Source organism: Misgurnus anguillicaudatus, chromosome 11, assembly GCF_027580225.2.
Source record: "Misgurnus anguillicaudatus chromosome 11, ASM2758022v2, whole genome shotgun sequence".
Taxonomy (NCBI): Eukaryota; Metazoa; Chordata; class Actinopteri; order Cypriniformes; family Cobitidae; genus Misgurnus; species Misgurnus anguillicaudatus.
The window spans coordinates 1114146-1135104 of NC_073347.2; the positions used below are offsets into that span (position 1 = coordinate 1114146).

General features: G+C 36.0%; 1 protein-coding gene across 1 annotated transcript in view; it reads left to right on the forward strand.

Annotated features, from left to right (window-relative positions):
• Positions 1-20554, forward strand: part of lrrc1 (leucine rich repeat containing 1) — a 50756-nt gene extending 30202 nt beyond the window's left edge. The window contains exons 7-14 of the mRNA XM_055169895.2: positions 665-739; positions 1853-1997; positions 2695-2813; positions 3284-3367; positions 7173-7288; positions 10769-10941; positions 14595-14734; positions 19150-20554. Of these exons, the coding sequence (XP_055025870.1) occupies positions 665-739; positions 1853-1997; positions 2695-2813; positions 3284-3367; positions 7173-7288; positions 10769-10941; positions 14595-14734; positions 19150-19308 (1011 nt within the window). The 3' untranslated portion in view covers positions 19309-20554. The remainder of the gene's footprint in view (positions 1-664; positions 740-1852; positions 1998-2694; positions 2814-3283; positions 3368-7172; positions 7289-10768; positions 10942-14594; positions 14735-19149) is intronic.
• Positions 20555-20959: the final 405 nt, after the last annotated feature.

Sequence of the window (20959 nt, forward strand, 5' to 3'; positions counted from 1 at the left end):
GGCTGTTAAATTTTTTGCGAGGTGCACGTCAGGCTACACAGAGCTACGCACAGGCTACGGATAGCCTACGCCGTACAACTTACGCACGACTATAAATCGCCTTTTACTCTTAATTATGTTTTCTTTATTTTTTAAGTCACACAAACTTTTAACAATAAATTTGTTCTCAGGTTAAAGAAAAATTTTGTAGAGTGTAAACATTTTTATGGATATTATAAATCAAAGCAAAAGTCTGAAATGAAACCAATACATCAGTCATAAAGTGCCATTGCAACTGTGAAGTGTTATAAAATAATACATCATAATGTTGAGTCATTTTTAACTGCTATCCGGCCCCCCATTTCCAGCCCTGCTAATAACTATAATTAGGAGCTGGCTACATGAGGCTTTAGTATCTGACATTTAGTGATTTATTCTTAAAGATGAAAACCAAAATGTTAAAATCAGAAAAGAGTTTTTTATGTGTATGTCTTTTCCTTACCTTATGTTTTAAGCAGATATGGTGATAGAGAGGCAAAAGATGCATCTTTAAGGGTCAAATTTACTAAAAGCTTGCACCGGTCCACAAATATTTAACAGTGTGCAGTCTCGTGCACAGCGGTAACAGTCTCCCACTGCATACTTGCTGCTCCATCTGAAGCCTGTCAAACCTGTTTTTTTGCAGCCCGAAACAATCGGTTATCTTGTCAGCCTAAAGGACCTCTGGCTGGATGGAAACCAGCTGTCTGAAATACCACCGGTAAAGTATTTCTGAAATGTCCTGTTGATGTCATTTTCTAGATAGCTGTCAGCAACATTTTCTCCATTTCTCATATAATGTATTCTGACTCCATGCAGTGAGTGTTGTCATCATCATCAAAGTGAATTGCTTGTTTTATTCATTATAGGGCTCAACTAGTGATGCATTACAATTAATCGCGATTATTTGTTAGCAGAATAAAAGTTTTTGTTTACATCATATTAGTGTGTGAACTGTGAATAATAATTATAATTGTATATATATATATATATATATATAATTTTAAGAACAAATATACATTTATATATTAAGTATTTATATTTATATATATCATATAAATGATACATAAATCTACAAATGTATATACACATGTAAACATTTTTTAAATATATACATGCATGTGTGTTCGTTTATTTATACAAAGTTATTATACACAGTTCACACACACACACACACACACACACACACACACACACACACAGACACACACACACACACACACACACACACACACACACACACACACACACACACACACACACACATATATGATGTAAACAAAAACTTTTATTCTGCTATAGATTAAACGTGATTAATCCTCGTGCATCCCTAGGCTCAACAATAGGGATTGAGGCCCAAGCACCTCTTACATTTTCGACAGAAAAAAATGTAGTTTAAAAAATTTAGCACAGACATTAAGCATGAATTTAATATAGACAAACAACGAACAGTACAGGAAATGAAAACTAAGTGCCCAAATGTCTCACATGGGTCCTGGACCATCCTTGATTTAAGAAAAATGTTCCTAAAATAATTACCCGCTTCAGTAGCATAAACGTTTTCGCCACTATTTAGAAGATATAAATCAACTAGTTGTGATTGCCGACACCGCTTTCCTTTTGTAACACACGTACATCTCTCCTTCATGAATATAGACATTGATGCTTGAATGGCATTAAGAATAAATAATACATTTCAACATTATTTTTAATAAAACTGTTGTTTGTTATGATCAAATGCTTTAACTTTCACTTTATCCTTTAAGGCTTTTGCAAAGATGTGGTTGTGCATCTCTGCATTCATGTGTGCGCCTGTCTGATGTCTTTTCCTCAGGAACTAGGTAGCATGAGAAGCCTTACATGTCTGGATGTGTCGGAGAACAAATTGGAGCACCTTCCAGATGAGATGGGAAACCTCCTTGCCCTTTCTGACCTCCTGATGTCCCAGAACCTCATTGACATGCTCCCAGAGAGCATAGGTCAGTGTTTATGCATCTAACCTCTGACAGCAGGGTCTGTGTGTGTTTACCTGCAGAAACAGGATTATGATCCTATTGAAAGAGAGTATAGTGACAAAGCAAAATAAGTCGTCTTAGCCTATGTTTTGAATGTAAGACATCAAATAAACCTTAGTTTAAAGGGGACATATAATAAAAATCTGACGTTTTCCATGTTTAAGTGCTATAATTGGGTCCCCAGTGCTTCTATCAACCTAGAAAATGTGAAAAAGATCAACCCAGTAACTTAAACCATTTTCTGCAAGTATGTGAAAAATAGGTAATTGAAATCTGGCTCCCCTTGTGATGTCAGTAGGAGATAATACCGCCCCTTAATCTGCACCATCCGACCACTGCACTGGCATTTGGTGCAGAAATCAGCTCATTTGCATTTTAAAGGACACACCCAAAAAACAGCACGTTATTGCTCACACCTACAAAGTGGCAATTTAACATGTTATAATAAATTAATTATATGGTATTTTGAGCTTGAACTTCACAGACGTACTTTGGGGACACCAAAGATTTTTTTGAAATCTTAAAAAAGTCTTGTGAAATGTCTCCTTTAAGAGTTGATCAGCACAACTGATCTGGTTTTGTTATTTCAAACTGTTTATTCATTGTAGTGTTAAACTGAAGTGTGGGATTTTTACATTATGATCTTAATGTTCTCCTTTAGGAAAATTAAAACGGCTTTCGATATTGAAAGCAGATCAAAATCGCTTAGTCCAGCTGCCTGAGAGCATAGGTGACTGTGAAAGCCTCACTGAACTGGTGCTTACTGAAAACCAGCTTGTGGTAAGTTCCCATGTCATGTAAATCACCCGAGTGCACCAATCACTGCCTTTATTTCCCTCTGAACTATTTATTAAATTGTAGAAATTTAGTATGGTAAGAAAATCAAGCCTGAAACTTTTCAAAAACAAGTGTATTGTTACAGCAAACTGGTAGTTATTCTCTTCATGTTTGGAAGGAAACCCCAATATAGATATGCATGGATGCTAGACAGACTCGGCTGAAATGATTGCAGTTCATATATGCATTGTGTGAAACTGGCAGTTATGTGTCTAGAACTGCTGAATGTAGCATCTATTTACCTTTATATCTGAAGTGGTGTTGAAAGACTGGAGGTGGAGACTAATGATGTTCAAAGATGAGTTTTAAGTGATAAAATTATTGACTGCAGGGGAACTTTAAAATGTTAGAAAGGATGATTTTTCTTTTACAGTAGTGATATGTATTGATGTAGGAATGTATTTTTCCCTCAGAACCTGCCAAGAAGTATCGGAAAGCTAAAGAAACTATCCAACTTCAACTGTGACAGAAATCGACTAACATCTTTGCCGAAAGAGGTATGAGACCCTCCAAGTGTGTCCAAGTGAAAGCAATCCAGCCCTCGAGTCTTATTGGAAAGATCATCTTTCCAGTCTAGAGCAAATATAAATGTCTTCACATGACTTTATTATCTGTACACTTACTAAGTTAGCTGGTAATGAACCTTGACAATATAGTTTGTGTTTTATATGTGTTACTTGAAGAGTAGCTACAAAGCTTCTGTAATAATATCGCTATACTACTATAATATATGAATGAGGTTTTGTCAACACTACTACACACTACTACTCCTTCACTGTGGCTGGATGAGAAGCATAATTATTGATTTACTTTAAAAAGCTTACTGTCATTTTCTTGAAGTAATATGAAATTTGATGTTTGATGAAACAGGTTGATGTTATTCTGACATCTCTTTTGAAAAACACACAAAATTTTAACTCCTTTAAGAAGGGATCTCTCATGACTTTAAGGTAACATGAAACAAACATAAATATAAATAATTGATCCAAAATGTTTTAAGCTTTGCTACAACTATATTTATGCAGTGCATGCAGTTACCAACAGCTAATTCTCTGTAATTGTTTTGATTCAGTTTGAACTAGTTTTTCCATATTCAACCAATTTACCCACGCAGTTTACAGTATTTAGAACAGTATAAAGTACCAACAGAACCACTTTATTGCTTTTCTGTAAAAACGTATGTACAAAAGAAACAATTGTCCTTATCTTTTGGCTCAAGGACTCTCTGCATTTTTTTCCCTAAACTTTAATTCTCAGTAACAACTCCCACATCTACTTGGAAATGGCATCCTTTAAAAACCCAGTATTACAGCTCTCAGGAATGCTTGATTCTGATTGGACAGTCGCAACATTCCGATGTTTGTTATTCCCAGATCACAACCGGCTCAAACTGATTACACATTCATTTAACCTCATTCAGGTATCGTGATTCATTTTGACAGGTGCAATTTAATACCTACCAAAAAGTCTATGTAAATACGCAAAATGAGTAACACACATGAGATTTTATTAACAAATGATTAAACCAGATGCAGAAGTTATATACTGTAGTGCTTTTTCATTAAACCTCATGGCTTGTTTCACAAAATGTCTAAATAAAGCCATGTTTAGCGAGTCCATAATAAAATGGTGTAGATTAGCAATGTGTCATGGTGTAAAGCCCAATTTATAGTCATGCGTAAGTTCTACGCCGTAGCCTGTGCGTAGCTCTGCGTAGCCTGACGTGCACCTCGCAAAATTTTTAACACAATTGGTCCACCAGAACCCCTTCCGTCAGGTAAAAAAAACTGCGTCAAGGGTTTTTCCATTTGCGACGGTGAAAACAAAGATGAGCCAAGTTGAGGAGTGATTTAACACAAAATGCAACAAAAGTCGCTGTTTATTTACTTCCATCATTGCTGGTCTTCTCAAATCATACACAACAAGTTGCTGTTTCTTCTTCGTTTGTGGGTTAACTTGCCAAGCTTCTTCTTCTGTGACGGTCGCGCTGCTACTATGGTTACACGCGTGGATACTGCCTACCAGTGGTCTGCGCGTATGTTTGCACGTCGACGCGGACAACGACGCACAAGTATAAATGAAAACGCCGTAGGACCTACGCACAACTATAACGTGCCCTTAAGACAGTTCAGTTTGACAACAGTTACACAAAACGTGATAAAAGGTGTAATGGCAGACTGTAAGACTGTCATAGATTTTTATATTTATAAGATACTCGTAAATGGATACCCTTTATTGGATGAAAGATGCAATGTAGCACCAAAAAAAAGTGTGCATAAGTATTCCATTCTTAACAATGCCATTGTCTGAAATCTCCTTAAAGTTGTGTTTTGCCTCTGCACTACTTTTTGCTGCTTTTTTAACAAATTTGCCACAGATATGCTTAGGGCGCAGTCACATAATTTTAACCAAACTGCTCCCCCAAAGCCTGGTTCGCTTGACTAGCGTGATTGCTCTGTACCGAGCATGATCGAAAATCGCACCAGAGTGTGGTTCAAAAGAAGAGACGTCAATTGTGTCACCTCTCACGTTCATCTGCCTTCGTAAAACCTTCTGATGTGTGCAACATGGTTACGTGAATGTCTGCACACGCGACAGATCAACTAAGCAATATAATGTGAGAGGACTATGTGTTATCGCACCCCAAAAGACTCAAAATAAAAAACATAGACTTAACATCATAATGGGTTCCAGTGTTAAGAGAGTGCTTTACTTTCTGGTTTCTTCAAAACAATCGCATCCTAATGACGAAAGCGTGCCAGGCTTGGATCGGTCAAAGTGCAGTCTAAGAGCATGCTTTTGGGGGAGTAGGGAGGCCCCCCTCCCATCGCACTCAGGCAGGTTTGGGTTAGGTATGAATTCTTGTGTGAATGCTTTGGTTTGCAAGCTGAATCATGGCATAGTGACTCTGCTGTTACTAATTGGACTTAAAGGAATAGACTCTGTCATTATTTTACTCACCCTAATGTTGTTCTAAACCTTTATGAGTTTGAGGGGCCAACTAGGGTTGTTTTTTCTATTATGGAAGCCAATGGGTACCGTCAACTGAGCCCTTACCATTGTTTATCAAAATATCTTTTTTTTTGTATTTATCAGAATAAAGAAACTCATACAGGTTTAGAACGGCATGAGGTTGAGTAAATGATGACAGAACTATCATGTTCGGCTAAACTGTCACTTTAAGAAGATAATCTTGAGACTTTCCACCTGCCCGAGGTGTCTCATGATTTTGTTGCTCATACCACGTGTGTTCTTATAAGGGGGGATTGCTGATGGATGACAAACACATAGCTTACTCTGTTGTGTCAGTAGTCAGTAGTCCTCCAGTGTCTTGTTCTGGAAAGGTCTTTCTTCTCAGTGCCTTCCCAGTGACAGCTGAAAGACATTGAAGGTTTTTAAACAATGGATCTGTGTATAAGTCAAGCAGATTTCTCTCTGTGGTCATTCACTGATGTCACACAAGCTTTAGCAAGCTCACAAGACAGCAAGCTCACATCAAGCTCTTATTATTTCGTCGGCAAACAGAAGACCATGAACAGTCGTACCACTATTGCACACAGTATTTCAGTGTACTATTGTGTTATATAAACTCTTAGTCATTTCTAAATCGATATGCCAAGTTGTTGTGTTTTTTGTACGGTTCTTTGAACTGTGTACAACTGTTGCAAAGTCATCTCAAAATGGCTAATGGGCAAATATCAAAGACATTAACAAGACGTCTTGGTTCTGTTGCTATAAATGGAGGGAAATCTCAATATGGTCCTGCCTTCCTGTAATAAAGCCAATCATCATTCGTTTAAGACTAATGATTCTCTGAAGGAGAGGCTCTGTATTATGATATGAGTTAATGTCAGGTGGTGTTTTTATACGTCTTTCTTTATTTAGGTAGATATGACTTAGTATTCACAATGCCTCATACAGAACCAAATCGGGAAATTCCTTACCAGTGGCTACGATATTTTAACACGCAGTCTTGAGTGTTAGGCCGTTTTTATACTGCCAGTTTAGTGCGATACCATGCGCCGTTCACATGAAAAATGGAAATGGAAAAGCTAACCGAGCAAAATAAAGTGAGCTTACACGATCCGACTCGTGGGGTACTATGCATTAAAAGGTGCCATAAGTTCTGTTGAATGCTGTTTGGCCTTCATTTCGCTGTAGATTTACAGACTGATCAATGACCCTTTAAGAAACTAATCATTTTAATTTTCCAGATTAAAGGTTTAAGTGGACTGGAGTGTTGACATGTGCTGTGGACTGATCATTTCAGATGCTCACATTTTCCACTTTTTTTCTCATCAGATTGGTGGCTGCTGCAGTCTGAATGTTTTCTGTGTACGAGAGAACCGTCTAACACGCATCCCTCCTGAGCTCTCGAAGGCCGCAGAGCTGCACGTTCTTGATGTTTCTGGAAACAGGTTTGTCAGAGCAAAGTCAACTCGGCATGTAGCACACCATCCATTAAACACTTATATGAGATTTAGTTATGTTACATTCAATTTGAAGTTAAAGGAGTGTTTCAGGTTTAATGCATCTTAAGCAGTATCGCTGGAGTAGGAGTGTGATACAGCTCTATATCATCACATTAAGTGAAATGATATCCTCTTTCCTTACTCTTTTTAGAACGTTTATTATCTGTTATCAAATAATCAAGTGCATTAAAACCCCGAAATATTGAATAAAATAAAGTTAAATACATACTTGAGTTATAGTTCATATCCTTACTACCTTAAAATAAAGACATTCTTAAAAGTGCTGTAAATTAATATGTGTGTCTATACCAATGATCTGTGGTTTATACATAAGTATTAAATATACAGTCTGAAATTAGTCTACATTTACAATAATTTAATGATTAATAGCAAGAGTTTAATGACGTGAAGATGTGAAAGGGGGAGGAGATTGATTCGTGCGTCAGGTTTAGTTGATAAAACACTTCTGCACAGGATACACTTGTGTATCCTCGCTCATGACTCCTCAGAAAGCCTCCTAACTCCTCGTTCCTCACCTCCTCACGGTGCAATTAAAGAATTGACATGTCCTACATGATGTCGGAGCTCGATCAGTTTCCGGGTTGTAGGATGTAGGAGCGAGGAGACGAGGATGCATATTGAGAAGCACCCTCTGATGTAGAGAGATATTGCTTTTATACAACAGTTTGACAGCACAAGTTTGACAAAAGAAAACTAGAAAACAACAACAGAGTGATTTTAAAACCCTTTTTTTGGGGGAACAACTTTTTTCCGCCACGGATATGAAGGCCAGAATGATTTCAGCTGTTTGTTTTGAATGTCATAATAACCCAGTAGATAGAATAGCCTTTTCTCAATATTATTGTTTCTTGGTCACAACGTGTAGTTTTAAAATAAGTTCAGACGAGAATATATATGTAAGGTGATTAGTAAAGATTTGAACATTTGCTTAGAAAGGTTTGGACGTGAGATTCAGCTCTGATGTATCTGTGTTTGATGCTCAAAAATGAGATTTTGATTTGTTTTCAGTTAATCTAATCAGCAGTATTTTGGTCTCATGAATCTATAATTGTTTTTAATTTATATTAAGTCTTTTTTGACTATTAAAACACGTTGTCACCACTGATATTTATAAGCAGCACACAAAAACATCTCTTTGACTTATAAAATCATGGTAACAATATAAGACACTTAATTATTCAGTTTTATTTAGTACTGACAAGAACAAAGTCCAGTAATAAAGTGAGTGATTGTACAGTGTTAAGATTAAATGGAAAATCAATAGTATATTAATAAAGTTTTATTAACTTTTTACCTACGCCCAAAAAATTTTAAAAAAGACTAAATATGAATAAAAGTGACAAGTTGTTGATTCATTTAGTTATAGATTCATGCTGGTTTGATCAACCCAAAACAAATGAAATCAAAATTTTGACATCAAACGCAGATACATCAGAGCCAGCAGGAAATTAGTATCCGTGTCTGAAATCAGGTGGTGGTCAGCGTGCTAAGCGAACGCTGGTGCCCGCTGGTGCATCTGAATCTCGTGTCCAAATCTTCAAAGCAGATGTTCAAATAGACTGCAGATTTAAGTATTATACATATACATTTCTGCCTGAACTAATCTTAAAACTACACTTTGTGACCATGAAACAGTAATATTAAAAAACGGCTATTCTATCTATTGAGTTATTATGACATTCAAAGCAAACAGCTGAAAGGGTTACCTGTCATTCTGACCTTCAAATCCATGGCAGAAGAAAGTAGTTCCTCACAAAAGAGGGTTTTAAAATCATTCTGTGGTTGTTTTCTAGTTTTCTTTTTTCAAACATGTGTGGTTGAACTGTTGTATAAAAGCAATATCTCTCTATTAGTTGTGTGATAGCTATATCATCACTGCTGTGATTGTCTCCTCTACTCGGCCTGTGGCCTAATCACAGCCGTGTAATTTCTGTTGCCAAACATTCGGTGCATCCCTACACACAAGGATACGAGAAAGTGTTGTGTGGTGACTTCATAAAACACTGACTATAAAACGGGCAGTTCTGGTTCTTCATTCTGATTGGTTGAAACGGGTTCTAAGCCGTGATAAAATACACCGGTAACCTCACGGTTTAGACCACATTACATAAGTATCACTGCGCCACTGTTGCTGCGTACTGATTTATGAAAATAAACACCACACTCTTTAATCATATTTTTAATTTGTCTACAATTGCACAATTAATGGTGATATACAGATAAATGTCAATAAATATTGTTGAGTCATCTCGCCGATAAAGAGAAAACGTTGTCTGAGGGGTTTATAACTCAAGTTCATACGTCCGCTATTATCCACTGGGTGGCGATCTTACCCAACTTAAACACTGACGCATTCACTCAACACTGAAAACAGCGTGTTTTCATCAGGCTCTGAATCTGATCTCTTACAAAAGTTCTTCACAAAAATGGAATTATCTCTGCTTTTAGCTATAAAATTTGAGAGGTGATAAGAGAACAAATGAAGGTAGAATGAGGATGAAACTTTTTTTGTTTGTTTTTGTTTGAAAGCGGATGGTCTGTTCTTTCATTTGATATTTTATGTTTATTTAAAGAAGATAATTTTTCTGCAAGGCATTAAACTAAAACTGGGTGGCAACTTAAAAAAATAAATAAAAAACGCTGACGGGGAAAGAGTTCTGCTTGCTCAACAGTTGCACGATATAAATGTTAATATATAAATTAGATGAATGTTGGTTTATAATATAAACACCACAGTCTTAAATCATATTTTCATTGTGTCTTTGCTGCGTCTGTGTTGGTTGGGAACTGCGCTCTGTTGCAGTCACACTTGATTCTGAGGAACTACTTTGTTTGGTGGAAGAGTAATATTTGTACTAATATAATTACAACTTATTTGTGTTTTATGTTATAAAATCCCACTAACGTTATGCATATGAAGTAACCGTTTTATAAACGCAATAAACCCCTCGAAGCGTTGGGTTACCAGTGCTTCTTGGGGTTTATTGCTTTATTAGTAACTAGTTCCATTTTTTAAATGCACATTCATACATACTGTATGTATGAAACTATTGAAATATGCGTGCCATAATGTTTGCCCCTTCTGTCACCATCTCCATTTGTAATATAAGAAGTTACTTATTTTTTTTTACATGGGTTGAAGTCAAACTGAGATTACTTGCAGAATCCTACATGACAGCTCAAATAAATAGCATTATTATAAGCTTACTGTTGTGAATTAGGGTAAGATAAAGAAACAGAATTTTGTATGTACTTGCTTAATAAATTGTTTTTTATTTTAAGCAGAAAATTATGAATTGCAGCTGTAGGTGGTTTACAGATGTAGTTGTATAGAATTGAATGTGTTAAGTGTTATAACAGAAATGTCTCTGGTAGTAATAATGATATTCTGTCTGTCCTCCATAGGCTTATGTATCTGCCCATGACCCTGACTACTCTTCGTCTCAAAGCCCTCTGGCTATCCGAGAATCAGTCTCAACCTCTGCTCACCTTTCAAACAGATGTGGACCCTGAGTCTGGTGAAAAGGTGCTCACCTGTGTACTGTTGCCTCAGCAACCTTGTGAATCTGAAAACAAAGGTAGTTTTATTGTACTTCTGTATTTAGTCATATACTGTTTTATTAATATTAAAAGGGCCATTTAAAACTATTTTTGGTAATTCTGAGAAAACTAAACAAAATGCTAGTGTATACAGTAGCCCTATAGACCATTTTACAGCTCACGTGATCAAATAGCCTGCGCACGCATTTTGGCAACAGAAGTGGTGTTATTCCCCATTGGTTTTAACGTGTTAGCAACTCAAAGTTTAATAAAATGGTTTCTCAGCATCAAAATGTCTGGTTTTTGCACTAGTATAATATACTTATATATGTATATATGAAGAGTTTGGTCCAAAACGCGATAAACGCCATTTTTGAAAAAAATTAGTTACTGCCAAAATCAGTATTATATCAGGTCAGTAGTTAAAAGTAAATTCTTAATTGTACGCAAAATCCAATATCCGCCGTGTTATTTTCTCATCTTTTCTCCCCTTTTTCCCAAAATGCGATAAACGCCACTCCTCCTTTTTTACAGAACGCAATAAATCCATTCCTGAAATTACAGCCCACCAGTCATGCAATGTAAACAAACAATGGCGGCGCGCTGAGTACATGGAGTCCTAGTTTTCCTCATCTACTTTGTACTTCGTGATCAACAAACAAAATAAAATTATACTTTAATTGCATTGATAAACCTATGATGGTGTTCTGTGACGGGAAAGAAACGTAAGCCATCAACATCTAATAATTTCTCCAGACAGCATCAAGCTTCTCATGCTAAAACATTGACCCCAGAGGATCTTATGAAAAACTTTACATTATTTTACTCAAAGTCAACAAAAATCGAGCAGGACCAAAACATTTTATAGCTGATCGCTGTGAAAAATGTAAAGAGACGACGTCAAGTATAACCGCAGCAATGACAGTGTTCTTAATATAACAAAGTGTGTGTTTTGGTTAATGCCATTAATGCTTATTTTTTAATCATTGTATACCACTAGTCAACTAAATAAATATAAAATGGTAAAGATGAATGCACATTTATACATTGATTGAATAGATTTATAGCATGTTGAAATAAAAAACTGTCATGGATTTATTGCATTTTGTGGAAAAAAGAATTCGTTTTTATAATAAATCTTTGAAAATCAAGTTATGGATTTGAATTTTTTATGTTTTTATAACCTAAAGATGCTATGTGAAAGTTTGTAACAGAAAGTAGTGGTTTTCATCTTGTCACTTTCTTGGTATAGAAAACACGTTTTTACCGAAATTTGTCAAAATGGATTTATTGCGCTTTGGAACCAAACTCTTCAAATGTATCTGGACACTTTATATTTGGCCATCTGCTAACGTCTTCCATCCACTCCACTATAGTACACGGATTTGGTAGCTGTGTTGAAAAAGTTGACATGTCAACTTTTTAAAATAACTTTCTCTGTCTGTGTTGATTCTTACCATACTTCAGTTGTCAATATGCGCGCACATACGCTGCCACGTCATCATTGTGTACAAACAGTAAAAGGGTCTATAGAGAAGGTTTTATTGTCAAACCAATTTTTTTTTAGATATTTGATCATTTACACTTGACGATAACAACAGTAGAGGTTCAGGTGTTAATTTGCAAGGAGGTTCTGCCCATCATCCAATCTTTTGGGTGTGATATTCTGATAGTCCTGCTCTGCTTTAAGCCCTGTCCTGTCCTGTCCTGCAGGGTTTATCTTGGGCTTGCTAAAGCAATGCTGTTCAATACGTTCAAAAAGGGAATGTGTATGTACTGAAGCGTGGCACGTGTAGAGTTGGGACTCAATATCTCTGAGCTTTCACTGCTCTCCTTCCATAGTCATGTGCTGCATTTTTACATACTCTTAGGGGATTGGATGGCTAAAGAGGCTTATCTCCTCTTAGCCTGACTTGGCCTCAGCTGTTATGACACACATTTTTTCCCTCACATCCATATCTTATTATGAAAGATTTAATTTTTAAGGGTCGTAACCTCTGGTTACCATATGATGAATGTTATAGAAAGCACCATTTCGTACATGAGCTATTCTGCGACAGAGAGAAATAACATTAAGCAGATCATAAAAATGTTTTGTGATAAAAAATGGAAAGCATAAACAGCATTTTTTCCCAAAATGCAATGTAAAAAAATGCACACCCATGTGCGAGTTTGTGTATACTGGGAGTGGGCGGATATGCGCGCTGATTGTGCGTGGCGGTTGTAGTTTTGCGTGCGGCTCGTCATCCTCCACCATCCCTTTGGATGCTTTTATTCTTCTTCTTGTTTTATTGGCGGGTATTGTTTGAGTAATATGTTACAGATATCCTGGCGCACTTTACCGGAGGTGAATGTAGCAAACATCAAATACAGCCAGTGGGATTTTTTGTAGAAAGATTATAAATACGGGAGAAATACTTACTTAAACGGGGTGATGGCAGGATGGTAAAATATGGGGTTTACAGGTATGCATATGCGCGTATATGATATGAATATAAAGTCTTAAATACGTTTTAGTAAGCACTCGGTCAACTCCAAAAGTCAGACAGAAAAATAAAACATCAATTACCGCAGCAGCCCACCACACATCACTGCACCTAATAGGTGAGAAGGACATGTGGAGGTCAGATCTCTGTTGATGGGGGCAGGGAGGGATTGTTTCACAGTAAGCCTGTGAGTAAGACTGGATTTAAAATCATCCTAGAGCCCTTTTGTACTCGGATTATAGACACCTCAGCGTGCTTTACTGAACAAAAAAACACAGAAAATCTTGAATATGTTTTCATCATTGTGTAGCAGCAATGATGATTCTTCTGAATCACAGCACTATATAAGGGATGTGTCCTGTATTTTATTTGAATATATGATGAATATCACAAATAAACTACATGGCTGTCTGATTTTGTTGCTTAATCTTATCTGCAATAAAGATAGAATTTACTTGATCATTTTATCTTAATTAAAACATTTTGATGTGTAATACTAAAAACAAGAGTTCATTCTGATAACAAACATTCATTCACAAAAAATGAATAATTTGTTTCAGAATCACATACTTTTTATAGTGAGATGCCATTTTCTTAAAAAGCATGTGGGTGACGAATTAGAAAAAATATGTCCTCTCTCTTTTCCAATGCAGAACTTTAAGGCTTAATATAATTTAAACGGATGAGTTACAAAAAAATTGTGTAAAGCTATTTTTAAAATTCACCCCCCTCACAGAAGGGCAAAATTAGCTATATAGAACAAAAGCACGTTTACCAGGCTGTAAACAACATTTCCTGCTGTAAAGTTGGGCATTTTAACATAGTGGTCTATGGGAATTGACTCCCTTATGGCGCCTCTAGTGGCCAGTTGATAAATTTCAGTTTAAGTCACGTCAGTATTGGCCTCATCTGAGAGATCGGAAGGTTGTACCTCGGTATTATCACAGTGAAATTGACTTTGAACTTAAATTTCATTCATATATATATTTACACCTGGTCTTTTTACGATTAGATAGCTATCCGATCAGAGAAAACGCATGAAGTGACCAGGTGTAAAAAGCCCCTAAGAAACAGCTACTATCTGTGTTTCTTTTCCATTCTGTCAGAAATGTAGCCCGATTTTTGCAGTGTTCTTTCTATTTCTATTTCAGGCAACACATCTGATGCAAGCAGATATATTATTAAAGTTTTGTGTTGTGTTTCAGATAACCTGGCTCGCTGTGGTGCTGTGGAGAGTCTGCTGGAGAGTGGTGTGTTGGATGACACGTGGGATGAGAAAGCTGCAAACAGAATGAGCACCATCCGATTTGTTGAGGATGATGATGATGATGATGAAGATGATGAGGTGAGGAAGGCATTTTAATTTACTTTATGTATTTATATAGCTTTTCACGATATTGCATTGTAGCAAAGCAGCTTTAAAGGAAATATATAGCAGTACAGGCAAATAGCTGATATCACTTGAAAGAATAAGGTGTTGGGCAACTGTTTGTCTTTAATACAGCTGCAAAACATTTTGTAATATATTCATATAACTTTTGAACAGCGTCCAGTGTAATGTTGTACATCATTCATCTATAAAATAATTAAGCTAAAATCAGCAAACAGTTGGTTTGTTAAGGTTGGTAAATCTGACAAGTTACCAATTTCACCAGTTTCTTGATTTACCACTGTTGAACACGACTTATTTTTTGCTACAACTTGTACAAAACCTTGTTTTGAGAAGCAACCTAGACGATATATAACAACAAAATTTTTTACAAGGCTCTTTAAAATGCTAGATTCTGATTGGCCAGTCGCGACATTCCAAGGTTCGTTCTTTTCAGATAAATACTGCTCAAAACTAATAACGCATGGTATGCTGCAAATCATTTTGACAGGTAGAGTTTAATATTCCACAAAATAAAATATATTTGTCTTTTAATAACATATATGACAAGATATTTACAAATGATTAAACCAAGTAGTGTGTTCAACGTCTTATCTTAAAACTTAAAGTAAATGTGATTTAGTTAAAAATTGGCAAATAAAATATTTCAAATCAATATTTAATGCTCCTTACCTTATTTATGAAGTAATTAGCCATGTAATAAACCAGATAATGTATAGGCAGCAGGTGGTTATTGCGAAATAAGCCCCTTCAGTATGATACAAGACCAACCACTTCGCGTATATATTAGGGCTGTCAATCTATTAAAATATTTAAATTCGATGAATCACATGATTAACTCATTAATTTACATATATTTTTCAATTCAATTTTAATTTATCTAGCGCTTTTCACAATTGGTAATTGTTTCAAAGCAGCTTTACATTAATAGAAGCAAGGACAAACACAGAAAAATCAACAGACAATCTAAGTAGCAAAATACAGTGGCTATGAATAAACTTTACAAGCAAGCGTATTAATAATTCATTAATAAGAGGGTGCTTAGTTAGGCCAATGTCGACTGACTCCCCGGGGGTTGGAAACCCCCTAGGAGCATGGCCGTAGCCAGCTATGAGGTCACTCGTATAAAAAATAAAATTTGAAGTTCTCTGAATGACTATATAGTTTTTCAAAACGAATCTGCATATATAATTAAGTTTGGACAGTTTACTGTATAGTTTAGTGTAAAATGACGAAGATTGGCTTAAGCTGCGACAGCGCAGGTACAGAATTTGCAGTGTTGCCAGATTTGATTGTTAAAAATCCTCTTTAGACGTAGTTTTTTAGCAATTAATGTGACACTTTGACATTATATATAAAGTGATTGTTAGGTGTAGGTTAGTATTAGCGATTTCTCTGATTTATTTCTGAAATACAAGGTTTGGACGAACTTAGTTTTTTAAGGCCAATTATTTTTGCTTGTTTTTCGTACTAATATCTGGCAACATGGAAACTGAAAGTTATCAAATAAGACGCATCATTCAGTGCGAGCAGGTTATTGCTGATACTACATTCAGTAAGATAAAAGCAGTAATCATCATAATTGTGTCTGTAAGAGTATCAACGGTATCAACAACACTATCGAAAAACATAAAATAACTCTGGTACAAAGATGTAAAAGAATTGGGTTTAAATAAAATATGCCAAATATGTTAAAACACGTAGCGTAAAACTGTAAAGCTAATCTCAACAAAACATAAGCATTTAGAAGTTAACCTTTAACGAAGTCATGCTGAAAACAATAAGAGCACTAAACAAGTTCTTGTTTAAAATCTTGTAATGTTTTTGTTATATAATATTGCTTATTAAAATGATTACAAAAATAAACATTGTTGCATGAAAAAATAATAAGTAATCCAGCAGTCCAAGTCCATCCCCCAAAACAGAGTGTGTATGCAGTGTAAAACATGTTAACAAGGCACATATCAGCAGCTGACCATACTGATCTTCCCATATTAGTGGATTTTATTTGTCAAAAAACAAAAAAAAAACAATAAACAAAAGATATAATAAAACTATAATGTTTTGAGAATTTCTGAGATCATTGTGCCGCTTTGGTCTTAAATTTCACTTCATAATGGTCTTAAAAAGGTCTTGAAAAAGTACTTCAAATTTGACTTGAAAAAGTAAGAATACCTGCAGGAACCCTGTAATATTGCTTATTAAAATGATTACAAAAATAAATGATGTCTCAAAATAACACTTAGATGTTCTTAACTTAATTTTAAGAAGTACCAAAAACAAATGTGATATATAAGCCCCACAGTGAGTGCACGAAAATAGTACATTTACTAAGTGTACTTAAAAAGTGTATTATATTTAAGTGCACTTTTTTCACCTGGGATAGCATTTGTTAACTCTTAACACCCCACCCTGGACCTCCGGTAATTTTCAAACCCTGGCTACGGCCATGCCTAGGAGAAAAACCTCTCTGCTTTTTTTAGCCTGGTAGGAACAAAAATACTAGGGCTGTCAAAATGTATGCATTAATAATGCATTAACACACATTAGTTTTAACAACACTAATATTATTAACGTGCAATTAGGGATGGGCAATATAAACGATATGCAATATAAATGATACAAAATTAGCATACGATAGAGATTTTAATTATATCGCGATAATGCATGTTGATGACGCAATCTATCCGCAAAATTTAGAGCCATGAACTGCAGCCAGCTGCAACGCATCATCATATTCGTCATTTTGAATAAACATGGCTGAAAGCGGCAGCGAAACAGAGGAGCTCGTGAAAAAGACTGGTGCAACATCATTTGGACTTGGTTTGGATTTAAGCTGTCCGACAAGCAGCAGGAAAATATACACTGTAGAGCAGGGGTGTCCAGTCAACCAGTCAATCGCAAAGGCAATGCCGGTAGATCGCACATAAGTTAACTGCTGCTCCACGCGCGACATTGGCATTATGGTCTTAGATTAATTGTGAAACATGCAAATTTTTTTTGAGTTACTGGGCCTTTCTTCTCAAACGTGTTTTTATAAATCTAATGCCAGGCCGCTCTGCAGCTCAGTCGTCTAACTTTCAAAATTCACTAGGATGCGAATTCTTGCCTTTACTCAGGAGGTGTGTGCGCGTGCGCGCGCGAGAGAGAGAGAGAGAGAGAGAGGCAGCGTAGTGCTGATTTGTATGCTTCTGATACTGTTGTCATTTTCTAGTTTGTTTCACTAAATAGATCTCAGCTATTTTAAGGAATACTCGACATGTACTCTATTCTTTTTGAGGAGTTAAAAAAAATATTTGAGTAATGGTGACGGTTTACTTGTGTAAAAAAAATACATTTAGCAGTTTGACTTTCCTAAGGGTCTATATAACCTGTTCTGAAATTAGTCTATTAAAATCTATACACCGCAATACATATCGCTACCGCAAGTGGCTGCAATGTATATCGCATTATGGATTTTAGGCCATATCGCCCATCCCTACGTGCAATCAATGCAACATGCAATTTTGGTTTGACCCTTGGCATAAGTTGGATAAATTGGGATGGCACCTTAGAAAGTAAATAATCTAAAATGATCTTTATCTTTTATACGTTTTCTGAGAGGTGTACCGTCCTTAATGCTTAACTAATACAAAGGATGCATATCCATCCACTTGTGGGTCTGAGATTTTGGTTTCAGTTTTAAAACATGCAGAAATTAGAAAATAAAGTGCAGGACTTGCTTGATGTTAAAAGAGTAATTAAGAGAGAAACGTACATTTGCATAAAGCATCTATATTTTTCCACACCCATGCTGTTTAGAGTATTCAAAGCTTGAATAAAAGTGTTAAATTAAGGTAAATATAGAACAGCTAAAAATAAGTGATTAAGTTGCGATTAATCACAAGTTAACTCGATTGACAGTCCTAATATATACACTATTTGAAGTGAATCAAAAAAGTTTATCATAGAACGGGTACTGGGTCTTGGTTTTAAGACAACTTTTATGAAAGGTTTTAATCCACTTTAAATGTTGTCGTGGTTGAATAGTGCATATTTAGGGGCGGTATTATCTCCTTCTGACATCACAAGCGATCCAAATTACAGTGTTGTTCTTTTTCACATTTTCTAGGTTAGAAGAAGCACTGGGGACCCAAGTATAGCACTTAAACATGGAAAAGTCCGATTTTCACGATATGTCCCCTTTAACTGTAGTAAAACAATGGTTAATTTTCGTAAGGGAGTGCATACAAAAAAAATCACATACTAGAAAGATACTAAAAATAGTATAGTAATATGCCATTTCAAACATAGTTGTTGTTTAGTGAGACTGTGGCATAAACCAAAGACTATCAGCTTAAATGAACAAGTCTGCTTTTTCTGTTTGTCAGAGAACACTGTTGCGGCGGGCCACACCGCACCCCGGTGAGCTAAAGAACATGAAGAAGGTGGCTGAAACCATTCGTAAGGATATGATTGCTGCCAAAGGCCTGGATTCCAACAAAAACGAGGTCAATAATGCTGTGGACCATATGACAACATCTGTGTGACTACTTTAACTCTGAGATGTCTCTTACCCAATGTCTTTCCCTGCAACGCCCACGTACAGAGCCATTTCTCACTGCCCCTGTTTACTCCCAGGGCTTGACCACCTTTTTGCTTTCCTGGAACCACCAGAGCCCTTTGTCCAGCCCCGCCGCTCTTTAACCATCTTGCCCTGTGTCAGGGACAAGACCCAACCAGGTGCCTTCTTTTATAAAGATCTGCACAGCAATAATGTACAATGGAGTATGCACAACTTTTACTCTCACATTTCCAATAATTCAGTGCTTTCCATTGGTTTTTATTCTTTTACACACAGAGTAGGTAGTTGCACTACAAGTCTTAGCATATGTCCGACTCTTTATATAATAAATTGATATATATTTTGATCAGTTTTTTATTTTTTTAACACTGGGTCCATTTCTTCTTTTTTAATTGGTGACGTATGGAGCCCAGGCACTTTTGGGCCTACTGATTTTAAAAATTATTGTATAGTTGCTTGTGAATATTGATACTTTTATACTTACGGCAGCTCAGGTGGTGTAAATTTTTAAGGAAATGATGTGTAGCCAGATTCTTAATCAATGAACTTTTTTTTATTTCCATCGCTAGTTAAACAGCATTTGAACAAAGACTTTAAATCTTAATACTTGTCTACATATAAGGGTGCAGCTTTGATTTTATCATGAGGTCTTTCTTTTTATCCATCCCAGTTGTCATTGCGTATGAACACGTTTTGTACTTAAATAAGGGCTAATGTGACTCGGGACCGTGACCTAAAACACTCCAGCATTGTTATGAAATTGGGCTACAGCTGTCCAACAGACTTGCACTGTGCTTTATAACTTTATAACAACCGAGTTTTTTTGATATCATCCAGTTTTAAGTGTGCTTCCAGCTTTGTAAAAACTGGTACAACAAAAATCTTTTCATTTACAATAACACAAGTTGTTATTCTGAGCTATTGCTTTGGTTTAGGTGAGCAGTTTTTCCTTCAGGTGCCACTGTTTTACATGCATTGCATAGACTTTATCAAAAGTGTTTTGACGTTTTATGGTACAATGCAGATATAATTTGCAATTGTATGTTTATATTTGTATTCCATGACAGACTTGTTTTTTGATGTTTTTTCAGTCTTTTCTTTGTTGTCAGACATGAAGCTGCACAGAAAACAATCTTAGGCAGGCGATTTTTCTGGGCCAGTAAATTTATGATTTTAACCACTGAAAGAATAAAATGACTTTATGAAAGCAACGTTTACGATTCATTATTTATATACAGATTTTCCCAAGTGAATTGTTTCGATAAAATCTCTTGCTATTGCTTGTACTGTTACATCATCTGTTAGGTGCCATGGTTCTTGACCCGCACCAAATCTGTGTTTGGGCCAAATAATCACCCACTTGTACTCGAGCAAAACAAAGCCGCACATAACCATACAGACACTGAGTTTTGTACGCTGTGTTTTTATAAATGATTTATTATATAAAGCTTTGGCCCCCACGTTTGTCTGCCCTTCAGATTTTCCTCATGCTGTTTTTCTCCGCTTGCGTGTTTGCATCTGTTGCTTATTTTTCTGCATTTCAAGTCAGTAAGATGCTGATTTTTATATTTCTTTTTTGTTTGAATGTATTTTTAACCTTTCTATATTCCAGATCT